At 51.0% G+C, this 22,728-nt stretch overlaps 2 protein-coding genes and 1 pseudogene across 4 annotated transcripts in view; 1 reads left to right on the forward strand and 2 right to left on the reverse strand.

Annotated features, from left to right (window-relative positions):
• LOC140190304 (5-aminolevulinate synthase, erythroid-specific, mitochondrial-like) overlaps positions 1 to 7,110 on the reverse strand; it is a 29,091-nt gene extending 21,981 nt beyond the window's left edge. The window contains exons 1-3 of one of the 2 annotated variants that reach the window (XM_072246914.1): positions 7,020 to 7,110; positions 6,617 to 6,656; positions 1,201 to 1,382 (exon numbers count right to left, since the gene is read on the reverse strand). In XM_072246914.1, coding sequence (XP_072103015.1) covers positions 1,201 to 1,382; positions 6,617 to 6,656; positions 7,020 to 7,095 — 298 coding nt within the window. In that variant the 5' untranslated portion in view covers positions 7,096 to 7,110. The remainder of the gene's footprint in view (positions 1 to 1,200; positions 1,383 to 6,616; positions 6,657 to 7,019) is intronic. The other variant, XM_072246913.1, reaches the window with a different exon arrangement.
• LOC140190305 (tubulin alpha chain-like) lies at positions 5,899 to 15,390 on the forward strand. Of its 2 annotated transcripts, XM_072246916.1 has the most exons (5): positions 5,899 to 5,922; positions 13,358 to 13,580; positions 13,675 to 13,823; positions 14,211 to 14,891; positions 15,094 to 15,390. In XM_072246916.1, exons 2-5 carry the CDS (start codon positions 13,460 to 13,462, stop codon positions 15,388 to 15,390), a joined length of 1,248 nt encoding a protein of 415 aa, XP_072103017.1. In that variant the 5' UTR covers positions 5,899 to 5,922; positions 13,358 to 13,459. The 2 variants fall into 2 exon arrangements, with proteins under 2 accessions (XP_072103017.1, XP_072103016.1); XM_072246915.1 differs by lacking the exon at positions 5,899 to 5,922 and having other exon boundaries at positions 13,340 to 13,580.
• Positions 9,493 to 12,211, reverse strand: LOC140190139 (tubulin alpha-1 chain-like; annotated as a pseudogene).
• Positions 15,391 to 22,728: the final 7,338 nt, after the last annotated feature.

A 22,728-nucleotide genomic window follows, 5' to 3' on the forward strand; every position in this document is an offset into this window, starting at 1 on the left:
GCAACCTCGTCTACGTCGGGGAGAACCAACGTAGATTGTGGGAGGGAGGTGTCCAATTAGTCAGCAGCTTCGCTCCGTCCACCACAATAGACGGAATTCCCCGGTGGACACCCATTTCAATCCCACTCTCCAGTCCAATCCCACTCTCTATTCCATTCCGGCGTGTCGGTCCATGGTCTCCTATGCGGTCACGAGGAGTTCGCTCTCTGATACGAGGGGCAACATCTCGTATTCCATCTAGTCAGACTTCAGCCTGACGACATGAGCATCGATCTCCCTAACTTCTGTTAATTTCTTCCCCTTCCCCCTCTCTTTTTCCATTACTCATTCTGGCTCCTCTCTCACCCCTTCTCTGTTCCCCACCTGTCTATCGCCTCCCCCAATGCCCCTCCTCCTTCCCTTTCTCACATGGTCCTTTCGTTTCCTCTATCAGCTTTCTACTTCTTTCAGCCCTTCACATCTTCCATAAATCACCTCCCAGCTTTTTACTTCAACCCCCCTTCCCCCACCCACCCTCCTTCCCCCTGACCTGGCTTTCCCTATCACCCTCCTGCTTGTATTTCAACCCCATTCTGTCCTCTGCCCTCCCCCTCCTTTCCGATAGGGGGAGCTCCATCCTGTGTCTGACTCCAGGAATGAGTTATGGGGCGGTGTAGAGGAAACTTCAATCAGTTTCTGACGCCGGGATGTGTAATGGACCGGTGTAGAGGGAGCTTCACTCTGTGTCTGACCCCAGGAATGTGTGATGGGGCAGTGAGGGTGGAGATTCACTTTGCGTCTGACCTCTGGAGTGAGTGACAGGATATTGTGGAGGGAGCTTCACTCCGTTTCAGTCCCCAGGACTGTGCGATGGGACAGGGTAGAGGGAGTTTTACAGTGTGTCTGACCCGGGGATATGCGATTGGACCGTGTAGACAGAGTGTCACTCTGTGTCGGACCCCGGGAAAGTCTGATGGGACGGTGTAGAGGGAGCTTCACACCGTGTCTGATCCCGGGAGTGTGAGACGGGACAGTGTAGAGGGAGCTTCACACCGTGCCTGATCCCGGGAGTGTGAGATGGGACAATGTGGAGGGAGTTTCATACAATGTCTGAGCCTGCCCAGGGATGCTGGCGACTGCATCAATCGGGTGTTGAAGATTGTCAAGAGGTGCGGTATCGTATTGTTGAACGGTGCCATTAGGACTTCCCCCCACGTTTACCAGACGATTCCTTCTCCTTGGCCCACTGCAGGTTGAAAATTGAGGTGGCCACGCCGCGGGACATCACGGGGCAGCGCTGAGCGTAGACAGCCAGCGAGGGTCCCGCCTTTTGCATGAAGATCCAAGGAACTCGGAGCAGAAAGGGGCAGGTGTGGGCGAAGAACCCCATCATCAGCTCTGACCTGCAAAACAAAGGCACGGAAATTGGAACCAAGTGACTAGTGTGTGCGTGACTGCGTGAAAGTGATTGCGAGTCTGTGTGAGTCTGCGTGTGATTGTAGTCAGTATGAATGTGCGTAAGTGAATGAGTGTATGTGTGATCTCAATGTCTGAAAGTCTGAAACTGTGTATGACAGAGTGTGAGTGTGTGTGCGTGTGTGTGTGTGTGTGTGTGTGTGTGATCGTGTGTGTGTGAATGATTGTGTGTAAGTGAGTGAGTGTGAGAGTGTGTATGAGTTTGTGTGTGTGGGTGTGTTTGTGTGTGTGAGTGAGTGTGAATGAGTGTTTGTTAGGATCAGGTTTGTTATCACTGAAAAATATATGTTGAGAAATATGTTGTTTTGTGGGAGCAGTACAGTGCCATATTGAAGTTACTATGGTAAACAAACAAACAAACAAACAAACAAACAGATAGTGAGATAGATCAATAAATAAATAGCGCCAATTAAGACTAGTGTGGTTGATTATCCGTTCAGAAACCTGATGGCGATGTTCCTGAAACGTTGACTGTGTGCTTTCAGGCTCCTGTAACTCCTCCTTGGTCACAGCAATGTGAAGGGGACATGTCTTGAGTGATGGGGGTCCTTAATGATGGTGCCGCCTTTCTGAGGCACCACGATTTGAAGCTGTCCTCGCTACTAGTGCTCATGATGGAGCAGGCTTGAGTTTACGACCCTTTGTAGCCTCTTGTGATCCTGTGTGTGTGCATATGTGTGTCTCAGTCTGTGTGTGTGTGTGTGTGTGTGTGTGTGTGTGTGTGTGTGTCTCAGTCTTCGTGTGCGTGTGTGTGTGCGTGTGCGTGCGTGTGTGCTTGTCTCAGTCTGTGTGTGTGTGTCTCAGTCTGGTCTGTATCCCATAAGACTATAAGATATAGGAGCAGAATTAGGCCTTTTGGCCCAGTGAGTCTGTCCGCCATTTCATCATGCCTGATCTATTTCCCTCTCAGCACCAATGTCCAACTTTCTGTCCATAATCTTGGATGCTCTGATAAGTCTCTTCCTTAAATATACTGAATGAGTTGGCCTCCACAGCCACCAGTAGCAAAGAATTCCAACGATTCATTACTCTCTGGCTGCAGAACCACCCCCCACCCCCACCCCTCATCTCCGTTATGAAAGGACAGACCTCTATTCTGAGGCTAGGGTCTCTGGTCTTAGACTCCCCACCATAGAATGCACCCTCCAGTCTCCACAATTACTCTTTCGAGGTCCTTCAACATCCGGTAGGTTTCAATGAGACCGCCCTCACCCCCGTCATTCTTTTGAGATCCGTCGAGTACAAACTCAGAGACATCAAACGCTCCTCATAGTAATAATAATAACCATATATGATACGTCTTTGAATCCCGGTATACTTATATGCGTTTGTGTGTGTGTATTTGTATCCCTAAGTCTGTGTGTTTGTTTTGTGTTGATATGTGTGTGTGTATGCTTTCCCCAGCATGCGTGGCCTTGTCTCTGACTGTAAGTGTGTGTGTGTGTGTGTGTGTACGCGCGCGTGCGCGCGCTCGTCCGTGTGCACGAGGAGTCTTCATACGTCTCTCTGACCCTGTGGGTGGTGGAGGGGACCTAGTTCGGGGAGTCGGACCTCTGACCAGAGAGATCGACGACGGGGCCTCAAAAGAGGCACTGGGGCAGTGAAGAACACACCACCCCATGAAAGGGTCTTCAGTACTGAATCCGTACCCTTCCTCCCTCCAGCCGAATAACACCTTCACATCTAACCCTCAGGGAAGAAGGGTCACTCTCACATCTAGACATTCAAGCTGATTTATCTTACGCATTTAAACTAATTCCAATTGAATGGCCCCCACCCTCCAGGTTACGCTCTCTTCTCGCTGCTACCATCAGGAAAGAGGTCCAGGAGCCTTAGGTCCCACACCACCAGGTTCAGGAACAGTTACTACCCTTCAATCTTTGAACGCACAACGCATCGAGCCTTGAAGTAGATGGGCTACAGCGGTGGAAGGCTACGCCGGGTTCCACGCTTGCACCTAATCAAGTGGCCATTGATTGTAGAACGAGCTGCCAGATGAAGTGCTTGAGAGAGGTACATTAATAACGTCAATGTTAATAGCAATTGGACAGATACATGGATAGGGAGGGATACATAATAAGAAAGGGTTAGACACTAATAAACTGCCCAGCGGCCAGTGTCAAACCGTCAGGCATCAGACTTTGGAGGGATATGGGCTAAACGCGCGAAAATAGGACTAGCTTAAATGGGCATTTTGGTTGGCATGCGCTCGTTGGGCCGAATGACATGTTTTTATGCTGTGACTCTGTCACTTTCTGACTCTTGTCTCTGGGTTGGAACTGTTGTGTACGAACAACCGTGTAGGATTGCAGCTGACAGGCACGCCCCTGACGCGGCGTCTGGGTGCCAGAGATAAGCCGAGACCCTCCACTACGCCCAGAGTTTGCCTGGATTCTGCCGAAGGTTTCGGCCAGTGAGAGAGCTGCGGCCTGAATCCGACCGATAGGGGTGAGCTGAGCGACTGGGGAGACTCGCGGCGGCCAATCGCGTCTTGCAGCGTCGCTGTCGTCAGTCAGAGAGGCCGCTCGGGAGATAACCGGTCCTGCCAGATCAGCACGGACACAAGCCCTCTCGGCTCAACCTGTCAGTTCCGACCTCCCGAGCTTGTCCACTTGCCCGCGTTTCGCCCAACCCTTCCTATCCACGTACGTGTGCAAGAGCCTTTTAAACCACGTCCTCCGGCAGCTCGTTCCGCATACCCACCCATTACGTGTAAACGTTGCCTCTTTAACTTCTACCCTCTCCTCTTAAATCTGTGCCCGCTACTTTTAGACTTCCCTCCACTGGGGAGAAAACTGTAACCTCCCTTCCCTTATCTAAACATCTCCTGATTTTTATAAACCACGAATTGCCTAATTCTACTCCTGTGCCTTGTGGTCTTAATTACAATTGCAGTTCACACTTGACAGAACATATCTTGGTAGGCCAAAACACAGGCAAGTGGGACCAGCTCCCTGGTCGGCATTAGCGTGTTGGGCCGAAGGTCCTGTTGCTGTGCTGTTTGACTCTATAAATCTATACGTTAGCTCTGTACATTGTATACTGTTTTACATATCTGATGTTGGCCAAGTGGTTAAGGCGTTCGTCTAATGATTCGAAGGTCGCTAGTTCGAGCCTTGGCTGAGGCAGCGTGTTGTGTCCTTGAGCAAGGCACTTAACCACACATTGCTCTGCGACGACACTCGTGCCAAGCTGTATGGGTCCTAGTGCCCTTCCCTTGGACAACATCGGTGGCGTGGAGAGGGGTGACTTGCAGCATGGGCAACTGCTGGTCTTCCATACAACATTGCCCAGGTCTGTGCCCTGGAAACCTTCTAAGGCGCAAATTCATGGTCTTATGAGACTAATGGATGCCTATATATATCTGAGAGGGAGTACTTTTTATTTTTTTTCTGCCTACCCCTGACGGGACTAATTCTGGCCGCACAGGACGAGAAATGACCCCAACACGTACCGCAGTAATTGCAGAGCACAGGCACTGGGGGTGTGAACTGCTTGGGAACTAGCAGGGCAGTGGGTCTGTGGCCCACCCGGGACCGCAAGAGGTGACTCTTTTCCCTGCTGGTAGAAGCTGGAAGTTTTCTACGGAGAGGACCGAGACTGCTTGCGTCACGGCCAGGCATGGAGGGTCTAATTCACAGCTTCGCATGAGACCTTACAGGGTTGTAGACTTATCGCGGGCCACAACCCCTCCCCACCGTCGGGGACATCTTCAAGAAGCGATGCCCCAAGAGTGCAGCGTCCGTCACTAAGGACCCTCCCCATTCAGGGCACGCTGTCTACACGCTACTGCCGTCGGGGAAGACCCGCACTCAACGACTCAGGAACAGTTTCTTCCTCTGAACTTTCCATGAACCCATGAACACTAACTCACGACTCTTCTTTCACTATCTATCTATTTATTTTTGTGATTTATAGTTCACAACGTACGTCAGTAATATCAAGTTTGGTTCTGATTCGGAATATCAGCGATATCCTGCAGGGGCCAGTGAAACGCCAACATAACGGTAGCTGCACTCCGGGCTCCGGATTCCCTCACTTCACTGACTGCCAGCTCAGACAACCCTCTCCCCCGCCCTCTGAGTCGGCAGCTTCAGCGCAAGGGGGTTGGGGTGTGCGTGGGTGAAGCCCTGAGCAGCCTGCAGCCCTAAGGTACGCCCCCTTCATAGCCCTTATCCTGTGGCAAGGCAAAACCCCCACCACGACCGGGAGTCACTCTGTGCCTGTCTGGATAACTGCCTGTAAGGGCCTTCCAAAGGGTTAAATGAGCTCTAACGCGTTAATAACGACTCGACTGACCAATCGAACCGTTCACCGCAAATGACGTAGTCTCCTACACGGAGTGGTAGAGTCACACGGCATGGGAATAGGACCTTCGGCGGTCGTTTGGCCACTTGTATCAGTAGTCCCAAATAGGACTATCTTGGGACCAGCTCCTTGGCCGACTTGGACGAATGGGCGCGAAGGGTCTGTTCCGATGTTTTTGATTCTATGACTATGCGCTCTTAAGGGAACTGCTATTCTGTATATCTGAGGGGATTTGCTTTTGCCTGCTACTAACTGGGCTAATTCTGGTGTGTCGTACAGGACGAGAAACGGTCCCAGTACGCACAGTTATTCTGGTGCACATGCACCGGGAGTGGACTGTGTGGGGACACGCTGACTACACGACCTAATCCTACTCGCTCGCATTTGCCCCCCTCACATCCCTCTGAACCTGTCCTATCCACCCACTTGTTCAAGATGTTTAAAGTATTGTTAACGCACCCGCCTCAGCCGCCTGCTCTGGCAGCTCGTTCCACACACCCGGCACCCTCTTGGTGAAGAAGCTGCCTCTCGGGTCGGGTTCACTTTGAACCTGTTGTAGACTCCCCGAATTTGGGGGTGGGGTGGCTGTCGGGCTGGAGATACACCTCTATCAAAGGAGGTGTAAGGCGCTGCTTCCTTCCGCTAGCCTGCAGGTCACCCTTGGGCGAGGTGTAGCGCCTGCTTAGCAAATCCCCGCTCCCCGCACACACCATTCAGGGTCACCTGAGGCCGTGGGAGTAGGTGGTCGATGGTCGTATGAGCAGCCGGTGCACATCACAAGTCCTGATTATTCGACAACTGACGCCGGGCAGACAACCTCTGAAGATTATTGATAATGGCTGGGGTCACCCGCTTTGTAAAGACACTGCCCAGGAGAAGCCAATGGCAAACCACTTTTGTAGAAAAATGAATTGTCAACAACCACCATGGTCATGGAAAGACCACGGTCCCCTACGTCAAATGACACAGCACATAACGACCGAAAGAACCCCTGGGGGGTGGAGGGGGTAGACCGTGACCTTATCGAAGCCCCTTACCGTTTTAATAAACCTCTGTAATGTCATCGCTCCAGCGGAAAATATCCCAGCCCTGTTCAGCCTCTCTTTATAACTTAAGCCCCCACTCCCATCCTGGTAACATCTGTTCCTGAGCCCCTTCCAGCTTCGGGGACGCCCTTGCTAGATCTGGGCGACCAGACCTCTACTCAAAGCTCCCTAAGTGCGGCCTCACCGCCGCCCCGTGCCGTTGAAGCATACCTGGAGGAGGAATCAAAGATTCGCTTCGCGATCTCTTCTTGTCAGTCTCTTGTTGTCCTACACTGAGGACGAACATTCAACATTGGGACGGTGGGGTTTTCAACGATGACTAGTTGTTTTCGATGGGGGTGGGGTACCCTTTTCCCTCGAGCAGGGATTGGTTCTCCGCAGAGGCTGGAACGGCAGAGATAAAGAGGTGGGGACAGCGGATAGAGGCGAGCAGTGCCCTGGTCGAGAGAGGATAAGGCTGATGAGGAGAAGGTGGGGGAGGGGGTGTTCTCGGTGTTTAAGATTAGCGAGGCGAATTCGTTCCAGGGCAGAGGGAGGGACTTGCAGTTGGTTAAGAAGGCTGCTCAGTTTGTTGGAGAGGCAGCGAGTACAGCCTCTGCTTTCCAGTGGTGGAGACCCGGGTTCGATGCCCACCTTCGCCGTTGTGGTCGCGCGCGCGCGTGTGTGTGTGTGTGTGTGTGTGTACCAAATGGTCAATGTCCGTAACTGCTGGTCAATTTTGTATAAAAACGGCATTTCTCTGTTTAGACTTCAGAACAGTGTGGGTGATAGGGCCGGGCTGCTTCCCTCGCGCGAATAAATAAAGCGTGATTGAGGAACGTCTGCGAGCTTGTCAAAGTCCGCTTAATCGGCGACGGCACCTCTGCTTCACTGTGATGCGGCTGCAAATAGCATTTTGATTGTTCCTGCACCTCACCGTGCTTGTGAGCCACCCTGAGGCGGTGTGGGAGAGACCAGAGGCGCGCAGGAATCCCTGCTGGGTTGCGCGCTGGCCCCTGCAGGTGCTGCCCTCCAGCGTTCGCACCCTAGAAGCGCAGCTGCATTGCCCTCATCTGTGTTTGACCCAGCGGGCAATGTGAATTTCCTGAGCGCTTGTTCTCGCACACACACGCGACAACAGGACAACGCCACATGTACCTTGAACCTTCAGACTCAAGGACTTGTGCTAATATTATTTTGTGACTGTATGAGCTATCGTAACTTTATGTGCGGTGTGCTGTGTGTGACTGTGCATTGCACCTTGGCGGCGGAGGACCGATATTTCGTTTAGCTGTTTACACGTGTATGGTTTGAATGACAATTAAATTTGATTTTGATTTTGATTTGTTTTGGCACGTGACAGTAAACATATATTGTTGCAAGTCAACATGCATCGTCAGGAAGGGCAGAGGTTCCCGACCTAAGGTCCACCGACCCCTCGGTTAATAGTAGGTGGCCACGGCATTAAGAAAGTTTGGGAACCCCTGAATTAGGGAAAGTAATGTGACTGCGCGCGAATTTAAGTAGAATATCAGAAGCACCTCGCTTCCTTTACACTTGAGCAGGGAACCGACATATCTCGGGGTGGGCGGCAGGGCTGTCGATGTGCATAATACACCTTCTCGCAGTGAGCCCAAGGGTTTTCCCCGGGTTCGCCGATTTCCTCCCACGTTCGAACGAGTGTTGGGGTGATGGGATTCTGTGTGTGTGTGTGTGTGTGTGTGTGTGTGTGTGTGTGGGGGGGGGGGGGGATATGAAGTGGGTCTTGGTAGGATTAGTGTACCAGCGGGTACTAGATGATGGGAGTAGATTTGAACAGTGGAAGGCCCCGTTTCTGGGATAAGCAACGATGAAACCTGCATTCGTCATACAGGCGGCATAGGGGATGCAGTGATGTTAGAACACAGGACAGTACGGGCCCTTCACAAATAGCTGGAGTCCTAGACCTGATCCCATGCTTGGCTACGATCATTTTAATTCCATTAAAATAATCCTGGTTTGTCAATTATCACAGGATCATTGAAACTGGGAAAACAGCACAGTTAATGCCCAGGTTCCTGTTTCCAGTCACCGTCCCTGTCCCTGCAATAATCTGTCCTGCCTTCGGCCCAGCATATAGGTGCAATCCTAAGGAAGGCGTACCAAGATCTTTGCCTTGTTAGGGCTGGTCACCTAACACTAACACTTCTACAGCTGTACTCTTGAAAGTATCCTGAAAGGCTGTATCGTGGTCTGCTTCTGCAATTCGAATGCGCAGAAACGAAAGAAGCTGTAGAGAAGAGTAGTGGACTCAGCCCGTTCCCTCTCCCTGCCATGAGGACCGCAACGTTGTCGTGGATTGAAAGCTTGCGTACCACGACGACCCAGAGAGCTATGTCGGCTGGAGTCAGGGCTTATGCCAAACAGGTCAAAGGGCCGAAAAACCTACTAACATAGCGTTTTTGAAATATGGGAGGAAACCGGAGCTCCCAGAGAAACCTCACGTAGTCACGAAGTGAACACACAAACTCCTTAGAGACAGCGGCAGAAATTGAACCCTGGCCGCTGGCGCTGTAATAGCGTTAGGCTACCGTGACGCCAATAAAATAATCTACCCCACACCAGCCCGCGCAAGTATTTCAAACAGCCATCAAGCTGTTGTGGCTTTAAGAATACAATACTCAGCTACAGTCAAAACAGAGTTTATTTCAGACATAAAATAAAATTAATCCTCCTCCTCGGCCCTCTTGTCTAGATCTGCCGAATCGATGCCAACCTCCTTGTAGCCCTTCTCTAACGAGGCCTGTCCTCCCTCGCGTCTCTCCCTCCCTCCAGCCTCTCGCCCACATACCAGTGGACGAAGGCCCGCTTAGCGTACATCTTGTCGAACTCGATGTTCATGCGGGTCCAGGCCATGGCCACAGCGGTGGTGTCGTTCAGCATGCAGACGGCGCGCTGCACCTTGGCCAGGTCGCCGCCGGGCACCACAGTCGGGGGCTGGTAGTTGATGCCCACCTGTGGGAAGGAGGAAAGGAGAAGCATTCTTTTCAGGCACACAGAGGCGCAGCGGGTAGAGCCGCTGCCTCACGGCGCCAGAGGCACAGTTCGATTCCCATTTCCAAACTGGGCGTAAACGGTGAAACATAACAGGCCGGTATAGGCTTACTCTGGGGTGGTCCCAGGGTGAAAGGGGGTGTAGGTTATAGGTGCTTGGCAAAGGTGTTTTAAATGGCGGGGGGGGGGGGGGGTTGTTCGCGAAGAGAACTATCCTGCACTCGATGGCCGAAGCGTATACACCTCCAAAAATATTTGCGGACTTGGATGTTGGGAAATGTGGATAGATTTGGGTTCCCTACTTGAATTCCAAGAATTTAATGGTAAGGCTTCATGGTATAAAAAAGGTTAGGAACCCTTGGGATACAACATGTGTACAGAACGAGGCACCCCGTGGTACAGGATACGACGCTCCTAGAGACCTTCACCAATTCTCCGCCAAGCCCCGTGGGTTGGTCTCAAAGCCTCCATTCACCTTGAAACCGGCCGGACACCAGTCCACGAACTGGATGGAGCGCTTGGTCTTGATGGTGGCGATGGCAGCGTTCACGTCCTTGGGCACCACGTCTCCGCGGTACAGCATGCAGCACGCCATGTACTTGCCCTGGCGGGGGTCGCAATTCACCATCTGGTTGGCCGGCTCGAAGCAGGCGTTGGTGATCTCGGACACGGACAGCTGCTCGTGGTAAGCCTTCTCGGCCGAGATGAGGGGCGCGTAGGTCACCAGCGGGAAGTGGATGCGGGGGTAGGGCACCAGGTTGGTCTGGAACTCCAGAAGGTCCACGTTAAGGGCACCGTCGAAGCGCAGTCAAGCGGTGACAGACGACACCACCTGACCCAGCAGGCGGTTGAGGTTGGTGTAGGTGGGGCGCTCAGTGTCCAGGTTCCGCCGGCAGATGTCGTAGATGGCCTCGTTGTCCACCATGAAGGCGCAGTCCGAGTGCTCGAGGGTGCAGTGGGTGACCAGCACCGAGTTGTAGGGCTCGACCACGGCGGTGGAGATCTGGGGCGCCGGGTAGACGGAGAATTCCAGCTTGGATTTCTTGCCGTAATCGACGGAGAGTCTCTCCATGAGGAGGGAGGTGAAGCCCGAGCCGGTGCCGCCCCCGAAGCTGTGGAAGATGAAGAACCCCTGCAGCCCCGTGCACTGGTCCGCCTGCGGGGAAGGAGGTGTCAGCGTGAGGTACTGTGCCGTTCTCCGTTCGGAATGGGAGAGGATAGTGGGACAGGTGTGGATTGGGATCAACACTGGCCAATGGGAAACGTTTACAATTCGCTGACGGACACCTGCCCACAACCTACCAGCTTCCGAATGCGGTCCAGGACCAGGTCCACGATCTCCTTGCCGATGGAACAGTGGCCCCGCGCGTAGTTACTGGCCGCGTCCTCCTTGCCCGTAATGAGCTGCTCGGGGTGGAAGAGCTGCCGGTAGGTGCCGGTCCGGACCTCATCTGTGTGTGGGGAAAGATCACAGAACGGGAGGATTATAGGCGATATTTACAATCCGCTTAATGCATTACGGGGGGTTGGGGGGAGAGACAGCGTTGAGGACCTACTATTACATCCGTGCACCTATCCAAACTTCTCAAACACTAAAGGGGAGCTCGCATGCGCCACTTGCGTCTCCTCCTCCGTAATCTGTATAGGGTCCGTAACCTCACTTTTAAACACTCTGCCCGTCTCCAGAATAAATACAAATGGGAAAAAAATCGCAACTAGACTATAGCGATTATTAGGGAGCTCATCGATTGTTTAAGGTTGAATGGTCCGATGATTTATCGAGATGGGTGCTGTTCCTGCAATATTGGAGACTGGCCGGATGGTTGGGCAGAGGTTTAAAATGCCACGAGAATGTATATATAAACTGGACGGCCCTTTTCACCCGGGGGGGGGGGGGTTGTAGAACCTCAGGGTGTAGGTTTCAGGTGAAAAGGTAAAGTGGTTTGAGGGGCAAATCTATCCAGACAGAGGGTGGTGGAGATGTGGAACGAGCTGCCAGAGCAGGCGGGTACCATTACAACGCTTAAAATGAATCTGCACAGGAACATGGTTAGGAAGACTCTGGAAGGAAATGCTTTGCAAGGATAAGAACCGGAATCCCGGCTGCATAGCTGGCAATGAAGATAATTATGCTCGAGGTAATTGCGTGACGGCACCAGCCGAATTTGAAGAAGGAATATCCACAACTATTAGAATTAAAGCTGGATAAATGGCGATGGAGTACGAAGCAATGTTTGAAAGGTCTGCGAGGGGATGGATAGAGATGCTCCTTAGCAAGTGATCAGCAGCATTGACTCTTTCCATTCGCCACCGGTGCCGCCGTTACCCAGGGAATCAGACACCCGTTTTGTTTTCCCTGCGCGGTCTCTCAGTGCGCCCTGCCCTCCCATCGCCGGGTCGTTTTGGATCTCCTGGAGCTTGGAGACACGCAGTACATTTCCATTCCCCGGAGATCAGCCCGCCTTCTCGTCCCCGCACGGCTCGGTCCCCGCTCCCGCGCCCGGCACTGAGGATGAGCCCGAGACTGAACTCCGAGTTCATTAAAGGAGGGGAAACATCTGACTACAGCTGACGGCTTTTGGGAGTAAAGGATTGTGCGACTAAAGGGTTCTGAGACTAAATAATCAATCTGAAGCTACTAGATGACATTTGATCTGCTTGAATCGACATGGATTAATAAAGAAGTGCAGATGTTGGGCAAACACATTGGCTGGTTTATTTTAACGGGAGTTGGATTTAATTGGCAACAGTTTGCTGATTCTTGGTTTAATTTGGAGCTATTTCTTCCTGGTGCACTGAGGTGGGGGAGGGGCTGGAGAGCCGTCCGCTGTTAATTGATCTGCGCTTTCCACGACGGACCAATCAGCAACGGGCACCATCGAATTTTGTGTGTTACGCTTCCCGTGGAGACCGCGGCCCCTTTGTCCTCGCTGGCCAATCGGAGGTCGGGCGAACGCCAACGTTCTATTCCCGGGGACTATAAAGGGACCGATTAGCGCCGCGCGCCGCCACTGCGAGAACTGCTCGAAGAAAGCAAAATGGTGAGCGCGCGCGTGGGAACTGTCGGGGGCGCGCGAGTGCGGTGCACCGGGAGCGGGAGCGGGGACCCGGGCAGTGAATGTATGCGGGAACGAGGAGGCGGAGTAAACCCGGGGGAAATGGAAGCGCAAACTCTAGGAGGTCCGAAATGACCCGGCGATGGGAGGAGGAGAGCGCACCGAGAGAATGCACAGGAAAAGCAGGTCCGTGATTCCCACGGAAACGGCTGCACCAGTGGCGAAGGGAAAGCAGAATGTGTATGAATTGCAGAGGTGGGTGGGACTGACCTGCATCGTTACAGCTTGGGATGCTCCATGGAGCTAATCCGGATTGGATAGAGTTTAGTGCGCGAATGGGGCGAGGGCGCTCTGGACAATGGCATCTGGAGATATGTTGGAATTATTATAGAAATATCGGAGCAAACAGATCGGGAGCGCACTTCTGGAAAACAATTCCCTTGTGCCTTAATACCCAACCGTATGTTGCCGTCCCTGCAGCGTGAGTGTATCTCAGTCCACATCGGCCAGGCCGGGTGCCAGATCGGTAACGCTTGCTGGGAGCTGTACTGTCTGGAACACGGCATCCAACCGGATGGACAGATGCCGAGTGACAAGACCATCGGAGGGGGCGACGACTCCTTCAACACCTTCTTCAGCGAGACGGGGTCAGGCAAGCACGTCCCGCGGGCCGTCTTCATCGACCTGGAGCCCACCGTTGTCGGTAAGGCCAGCGGGCATTGAAGAATGATCTCGCGCTGATTTAACAGAGTCTGTGTTCAATTCGCCCGTTCTCTGCTTCCTCTCTCCCCACACAGATGAGGTCCGGACCGGCACCTACCGGCAGCTCTTCCACCCCGAGCAGCTCATCACTGGCAAGGAGGACGCGGCCAACAACTACGCGCGGGGCCACTGTTCCATCGGTAAAGAGATCGTGGACCTGGTCCTGGACCGCATCCGGAAGCTGGTACGTTGCCTAGCGACTACCAATCACCGTCGGGCGCCCCATGCTCACCTCTCCACTGTATCCCATACCGTATCCGTCTCTGACTTCTGCTTCGCAACGCCAACTCACCGGTTGGTCCTGGATTCAGAATGTCGCAGCCCCCGCTTGCAGAGAAACTCGGCGCAATCTCCCTCCGGACCGGGAACGGGCGGCATGTTCACCTATTTTACCTTTCTCCTTTCCTTTGAAGACACTCTCAAAACTCGACCGCTCTTTAACCCGTTTCGCCTTTTCCATTCAGCAATTATCGGATATTTCACTTTATGCTCGCCCACACGGCAATTCCACGCCCATTACGTTCCTCTCGTCCCCGCTCCGCTCAACCAGCTGTATATTCTCTGCCCACAGGCGGACCAGTGCACGGGGCTGCAGGGGTTCCTCATCTTCCACAGCTTCGGGGGTGGCACCGGCTCGGGCTTCACCTCCCTCCTCATGGAGAGACTCTCCGTCGATTACGGCAAGAAATCCAAGCTCGAGTTCGCCGTCTACCCGGCGCCCCAGATCTCCACCGCCGTGGTCGAGCCTTACAACTCGGTGCTGGTCACCCACTGCACCCTCGAGCACTCGGACTGCGCCTTCATGGTGGACAACGAGGCCATCTACGACGTGTGCCGGCGGAACCTGGACATCGAGCGCCCCACTTACACCAACCTCAACCGTCTCATTGCGCAGTTGGTGTCGTCCATCACGGCGTCGCTGCGCTTCGACGGCGCCCTCAACGTGGACCTGACCGAGTTCCAGACCAACCTGGTGCCCTACCCCCGCATCCACTTCCCGCTGGCCACCTACGCGCCCCTCATCTCGGCCGAGAAGGCTTACCACGAGCAGCTGTCCGTGTCCGAGATCACCAACGCCTGCTTCGAGCCGGCCAACCAGATGGTGAAGTGCGACCCCCGCCAGGGCAAGTACATGGCGTGCTGCATGCTGTACCGCGGAGACGTGGTGCCCAAGGACGTGAACGCTGCCATCGCCACGATTAAGACCAAGCGCTCCATCCAGTTCGTGGACTGGTGTCCGACCGGCTTCAAGGTAAGACCCATCCGCGCCTGAATGCATTCCCCGCACGCAATTTTCTTTTGTCTGCCCTTGCAATTTTCAACCGTCTCAGGGAAAGTCGGCTAGTTGTGTTGCCTTCACAAATACGCAGGCACCAACTGAGCAGTGGGATATTATAAAGTGGAATTAGTTGGTTGGAATGAGGTTATAATTGATGCAACTTTATCTCCCACAGGTGGGCATCAACTACCAGCCCCCGACAGTGGTGCCCGGCGGCGACCTGGCCAAGGTGCAGCGCGCCGTCTGTATGCTGAGCAACACCACCGCCATCTCCATGGCCTGGACCCGGCTGGACCTCAAGTTCGATAAGATGTACGCCAAGCGGGCCTTCGTCCACTGGTACGTGGGCGAGGGGCTGGAGGAGGGAGAGTTCCAAGACGCGAGGGAGGACATGGCCTCGCTGGAGAAAGATTATCAAGAGGTGGCGGTGGATTCCGCCGAGCTGGACAGAAGAGAGGAAGAGGAAGAATAAGATTTAGTAATTTAGAAATTGAAGGTTTAATTATGTTCAATATATTGTTATATACAGTATCATACTTAAGTTAATAAAAGTGTTTTAAGTAATGTTTGTTCCGATTTTTTTTATTTGTTGGGCTTGGAGAACTCGGGTAAGGTGGTGATTTTTTTATTAACAAAGTATACTTTATTCAAAAATAAGGTTATGCATAATAATCCATTCAATAACTGTCAATCCTTTACAGACGTTTCCACTATATTCTATACATTTCCACACTTTCAGTCACTCACGTGGCCCTCTTGTTTCATCTTTACACACCATTGTAGAGGGGTTCTCCCCGCCACCCGACCTCTCCCACTCCCGCGGGAGAAGGACCCTAAACCGTGGTCCTTCCTCACTGGGCTCTTGCGGTGGCTGCTCCAAGTTTCAGTGCGTTCCTCAGCACACAGGTGGTGAAATGGGTAAACGCAAATAACATGAGAATGTACTGAGTGCGGCCATTAGTGGCTCAAGTTCGCGTCAGATGCGCAGTGGCCACTTTATTGCAAATATCTAATCAGCCAATCACGAGGCAGGAATGCAACGCATAAAATCATGGAGCCATTGAGACGTTGCTTTTTTTTTAGCAGCGACCAATCGGAGGTCAGGTTTGCCGATTGAGTAGAAAGGGCAGGGACTCGCGGTAGTTTTGTCCAGCGGCCAATCAACGTTCAGGATTGATCGGCAACAACAAATTAAAATACGACAGGGGCTAGCGGAGCTACTATCGTGGGAGTGGACACAGTTATAGTGGGGATCTAGAGCCTTTAGCTTTTCGAGGCTCCAGTGAGAAGCTTGATTGAGAGAAAGCGAAAAGCTGTGGGCAGATGTTAAACCCCCGCCCCCCACGACAGCTTTTGAAATTGTTTTTCCTTCTCGATAGTTGATTGCTTCTGTTGCGCTATGTGGGAAGGCAGGGAGACCTCCAGTTTTCCTGACGATTACGTCTACGAGAGGTCCATCCAGCAGCAGCTTCTAACACTCCGCGCTAAGGAGTTGGAACTGGAGCTGATGAAATCCGGACCATTCGGGAGACTGAAGCGGTGACCAGATAGGACATATGGGGAGGCAGTTACACCCAAGATGCCGGACATGGGAATCTGGGTGACTGCCAGGAAGGGGAAAGGCTTTAAGCGGCCAGTGCAGTGTTACCTTTGTGGCCACCCCGCTCAACAACAGGTATACCACTTTGGATGACCCAGCAGAGGAAAGTCACGGCGGTCGGGTCTCTGGCTCTGTGACTCGGAAGGCAAGGGAGAGAAGAGGCGAGTTGATGGTAATAGGGCGTCCGTTACTTAGGGGAAGAGAAAGGGGGTACCGTGGAAGAGAATAAAATTCCTAGATCGTAGATTGCCTTCCAGTGCCAAGGACGGAACATCTCGGGTCGAGCCCTCGGCATGCTTAATCGGGAGGGTGAGCAGCCAGAGGACGTGATCCATGTAGTTACCAATGACATAGGTAGGTTGAGTCAGGAGCTTCTGCAAAGTGAGTTCCGGGAGTTGGGTGCCAAGTTAAAGGGCAGGATCTCCACGGTTGTCATCTCAGGATTGCTACCCGTGCCATGTGCTAGTGAAGCTGGAACCGGGAAGATTATACAGTTTAATACGTGGCTAAAGAGTTTGTGTGGGAGGGGGCATAAGAATTTTGGATCATTAGGCTGTCTTCCAGTGAAGACAGGAACTGGAGGGGACGGTTGGCACCTAACCTGGAACAGGACTAATATCCTAGCGGTGAACGTGCGGGGGGGAAGCGGGTGGAGAGGAGTGGTTTAAATTAGAGTTGTAGGGGGTTGGGAACCAGAGGTCAAGAACAGTTAGCGGAGAAGTTGTAAAGAAAGGTGGTGTTCAGACCTCAGACAAAGTTTGGAATCAAAAGGTTGAGCATGGTGCAACATGTCCTGAGCTGCGTATATTTCAGAACAAGAAGTATCGTAGGAAAAGCAGATGACCTCAGCGTATGGGTCGGCACGGAGAGTCATAGGGCCATAGAACAGTACAGCACAGAAACAGGCCATCCGGTCCATCCAGTCCATGCCGAAACCTTTTAGCCTACTCTACCTACTCCCATCAACCTGTACAGGGACTATAAACTTCCACACCCCTACCATCACTAACCAGGCTCCTCTTAAATGTTAAAATCGAGCTCGCATACACCACTTGCGCTGGCAGCTCGTTCCACAGTATGTTCAACTTAAACTTTTCACCTTTCACTCTAAACCCGTGACCTCTAGTTGTAGTCCCACCCAACCTCAGTGAAAAAAAAAAGCTTGGTTGCACTTACTCTTTCTATATCTCTCATACACTTGTACATCTCTATCAAATCTCCTCCCGATCTCCTACGTTACAAAGAATGAAGTCCTAACCTATTCAACCTTTCCTTATAACTCAGGTCCTCCAAACTCGGCAACATTTTTGTAAATTTTCTCTGTATTCTTTCAACTTTATTTACATCTTTCCTGTAGGTAGGTGACCAAAACTGTAACACAATACTCCAGATTAGGCTTCGTCATTGTCTTACACAACTTCAACATAACATCCCATCTCCTGTACTCAGTACTTTGATTTATCAAGGCCAATGTGCCAGAAACTTTCTTTATAACACTAGCTACATGTGATGCCACTCGCAACGAATTGTGGGCCTGAATTCCCAGATCCCTTTGTTCTGCCGCACTCCTCAGAGCCCGACCGTTCACTGTGTAAGACCTACCCTGGTTGGTCCTGCCAAGTACCACACCTCGCACTTGTCGGTATTATATTCCATTTGCCATTTTCAGTCCATTGTTCTAGCTGATCCAGATCCCTCTGCAAGCCATGATAGCCCTCCGCGCTGTCCACTACACTCCAGATCTTGGTGTCATCCCCAAATATCCTATTCAAGTTAAGCACATTATCATCCAGATGGTTGATAAAGATGACAAGCAACAATGGACAGATCACCGGTCCCTGCGGCACTCCACTAGTTACAGGCCTCCAGTCAGAAAGGCAGCCGCTTACGGCTACTCGCTGGCTTCTCCCACAACGCCAATGCCTAATCCAATTTACTATATATAAGATTATTAAGGAATTGGACACGCTAGAGGCAGGGAACATGCTCCCGATGTTGGGGGAGTCCAGAACCAGGGGCCACAGTCTAAGAATAAGGGGTAGACAATTTAGAACGGAGTTGAGGAAAAACATTTTCACACAGGGGGTTGTGGTTCTGTTGAATGGTCTGCCTCAGAAGGCAGTGGAGGCCAATTCTCCGGATTCTTTCAAGAAAGAGTTAGATAGAGCTCTTAAAGATAGCGGAGTGAAGGGATATGGGGAGAAGGCAGGAAAAGGGGACTGATTGTGGATGATCAGCCATGATCACAGTGAATGGTGGTGCTGTCTCGAAGGGCTGAATGGCCTACTCCTGCAGCTATTGTCTATTGTCTGTTGCGTACTACTTCATCTTGGTTTTGTGGTATTGTATCCATGGTGCGCCTTGGCTGGATGGGCAAGTCTGCCTGCTCAATATTTCGGGGTTCCGTTGTTTTAGACGCGACAGGGCGGGAGGGATTAAATGAGAAGGAGCGGCGTTACTAGTCAGGGAAAATGTCACGGCAGTGCTCAGAAAGGACAGATCGGCGAACTCGTCTACTGGAGCGTTATCTGTTGAACTGGGGAAAGCGAAAGGTATGACCACATTAATGGAGCTAAATTAGAGACCACTTAACAGTCCTAGGGATTTAGAGGAACAAATTCATGGAAAGGTCGCAGGCAGTTGCAAGAAACATAAGGTTGTTGTAGTAGGCGATTTTAACTTTCCACATATTGACTGGGAATTCCGTACTGTAAAAGGACTAGATGGGAAAGAGCTTGTGAAATATGCTCAGGAACGTTTCCTCAATACGTAGAAATCCCAACGAGAGAGTGTGTGATACTTGATCTGCTATTAGCGATTGAGACAGGGGCCAGAAATTTGTGTACGGGAACACTTTGCACGTAGTGCTCTTAATGCCATCAGTTTCAAAGTAAATATGCAACGAAGATAGGTATGGTCCGTGGGCTGAGACTCTAAATTGGAAAAAGGGCAATTTTGATGGTATCAGAAAGGATCTGGGAGGAGGAGGATACTGACATGATGAAGGAAGCCAGAGATGGAGGGCGTTCATTGTTGCACTGAATACCATAATGGTCGGTAGTCTAAAACCTGTACCTAACAGAATGTCTAGTGTCTAGTCCTTTAAAGACCTCCAAGTTAGAACTCGGGACAAATTCTAACTTGGAGGTCTGCTGCTGAGCGTAAGATCTATAAATTATTTATAGCTAGACAGCAAGACAACAGACCCTTTCGGCTCAACATGAGAGTCTGTCGTTGCTCCGACTTGGGAAGTGGCGGGAGTGGGGACACAGAGGTAGTGGTGAATGCGGGTTCGATTGCAACCATGTCAGAGCATTTCCAATGACTACATGGATGGGAGGGATATGGAGACCTATGGTTCAGTTGCGGGTCGATGGGACTAGTCAGAGTACGACACTGGCCAGACGGGCCGAAGAGCCTCTGTAGGCTACAAAGGATGAAGAAAGGTCAAAGAAGGCCTTTTTCGTCGAGGAAATTAGTTCATCAATCACGGTTTATATCATACCTGAATAAAACCCTGAGGCCACTCTTGGAGTACGGTGGGCATTTTTGGTCACCCCGTTTTAGGAAAGATGTAAAGGCTTTGGGGAACGTACAGACGAGGTTCACCAGGATGCTGCCTGGATTAGAGGGAAGGGAGAAGTTGGACAAACTTGAGCTGTTTTCTCTGGAGCATGGGGGCCGAAGGTTGTTCTGACAGGAGTTTGTGCAACATTTTCTCTATATTTTATATATATTACAGCTGCGCGGCCCAACCATTGTTCTGAGAAGGGATTTTACATGGCTTGAAAACTTCTCGGGACTTTAAATGTTTTTGTAATATGCATACTATTTATAGTTAAAATGAAAATTGTAAAATTACATATTATTGATTTTATTTATTAATTGAAGTACGGTACAACATAGAAAATCTTTCATGTTTCGTAAACTTCTTTTCTCGTCCTCCTTTATTACTGCTATGTAGCAACAGAGGATATGGGCGCGGGAGCACTTCAGTAACTGGGCGGTCGGGCAACCGCGCATTTTAGACAGAAGAGCGTTTATGAAATTATGAGAAATATCATTAATTATACAGCCTGTATCTTTTTTCTCTAGGGTTGAAGGGTCAAATACTAAGGTTAAAGGAAGGAAGTTTAAACATGTCCGGGACATGCTTTTAAATTTTCTTTTTTTTATAGAGAGTTGTGTGTACCTGGATATGTTGCCAGGTGTGGTGTGGAGGCAGATAGGATAGAGGTGTTTAAGATGCTCTTAGAGAGGCACATGAATGTTCAGCGAATTAAGGACTTTTCGGAGAACCCTTTATTATAAAAGGATGTGCTGACATTGAAGAGGGTCCAGAGAAGGTTTTCGGGACTGATGCCGGGAATGAAAGGCTTAACGTATGATCAGCGTTTGATGGCTCTGGGCATGTACGCACTGGAATTCAGAAGAATGATGGGGGATCTCATTGAAACCAACACGGCAGATCGATCACGCGGTTAATCGACTCCCACGAGTTCTCCCTTTTGGGCGCGGGCTTTCCAGTGTGCATACGTTTTCGCCTCTACGTGCGCGTTCGTCACTCCCACATTGTAAATTGCCCAACATCACTGTTCCCTCTAAGCTGCGCGGGTGCGTGGCCGTGCCGTAACTGTAATGCTTCCACGCACATACTGTAGCTTTCGTTACCGCGCAGCCACAATATTCTTTTACATAACGCAAATATAATTCTGAAATGATGCTACTGAATTTTTAAATCTATTTTAATATAATTGTTAAATGTCCTGTAATTAATTATGTGTTAATGAGACAGAGTTTGGTTGGACTGGAGAGCTGTAAGGCAGTGTAAGCCACTGCGATAGTATGAGCTGCCTTTTTGATGCAAACCGGTGGCGCTCACTCCTAAAGTTGCAAGTGTTTGGGAAGATTGGTCATGTCCCACATCAAGAATGTAATCCCGGCTACCTTGGACCAGCACCAGTTTGCTTACAAGGCAAAAAGGTCAACTGAAGGCGACATTTTATCCCCTTCATGCTGTATTGGAGCACGTAAGGATGTGTTTTTTTACTGATTACAGATCGGCATTGAACACCATATAACCACCATATAAGCTGACTGTCAATCTCCACAGTCTAGGTCTCTGCACATCAACCTGTAATTGGATCCTGAACGTCCTCACTAATAGTATCCAGACGTGAAAGTAGGCGAGTGCACGTCAATCCCCTTAATCGTGGACACTAGTGCCCCACAGGGGTGTGGAGTAAGCTCACTTCTCCACACTCTCCTCACCCATGCCACAAAATCCGATAGGTGTACAGCAATCACTCAACATCAGGAAACTTCAGCAAGGCAATTTGACGCTCCTGAAAAACTGGAGCAGCCCATACCTCAATGCACACAAGTGTCAAGTAATGTCTGTTACAAGCCCCACAATTCATAAACGGTGAGATGGTAGAAAGGGTCTCCAGCTTATGGTTTTGGGGATGAACATCACCAAGAAGCTCACTTGGCTCATCAACACAACCTCCATTGTGGGAAGGCACAACAGTGACTTTCCAAGCGGAGGTGCTCAAGGAGAGCTAGTCTGCCCCTAGTATTGCTGACCAACTTTTATCGATGTGCCATAGAGAACACACTGACACAGAAAATGCCAGTGTACTACTCTAGCTCTCCAAATGGTCATTAGGATGGCTCAGCACACCACTGGGACTCAATTACTGGACCCGGAGGCAATCTACAACTCTCAATGCTTAAAGTCATTCTCAAGTCCCATCCCATCCGGAGACTGTCTATTCAATCTTCTGCCATCTAGTAGGAGATGCAGAGGGATCTTAGCCGAGACATTAAGACTAAAAAACAGCTGCTTCCCAAGGGCCGTTGCGCAGCTGAGTAATGCTACACCCCGGTTTGTCAATGGCCTACGAGTGTTATGGACTATCGAAGTCACTTGTTGCATGTAAATATGGGATTTTGCTTTTAAATTAAGCCATACCGTATGTATTGAAACATTTTAGAGTTTTGACATATTTACATTGTCAGTGTTTCAAGATACACCACGGTTACAAATTATAACAATAAACGCAGATTGGAAGTTGGCAGCTCGTTGATAAACTGCCAGCCCGCTGAACGCCGACGCCTTCTACAAAAGAAATCATTTAAAGTGCCGCGCAGCTAACTAAAAGGCATTTAAAAAAATTCCTCCTCAAAGCAATCGCTAGTCCGCGCCGC

Source organism: Mobula birostris, chromosome 29, assembly GCF_030028105.1.
Source record: "Mobula birostris isolate sMobBir1 chromosome 29, sMobBir1.hap1, whole genome shotgun sequence".
Classification (NCBI taxonomy): domain Eukaryota; kingdom Metazoa; phylum Chordata; class Chondrichthyes; order Myliobatiformes; family Myliobatidae; genus Mobula; species Mobula birostris.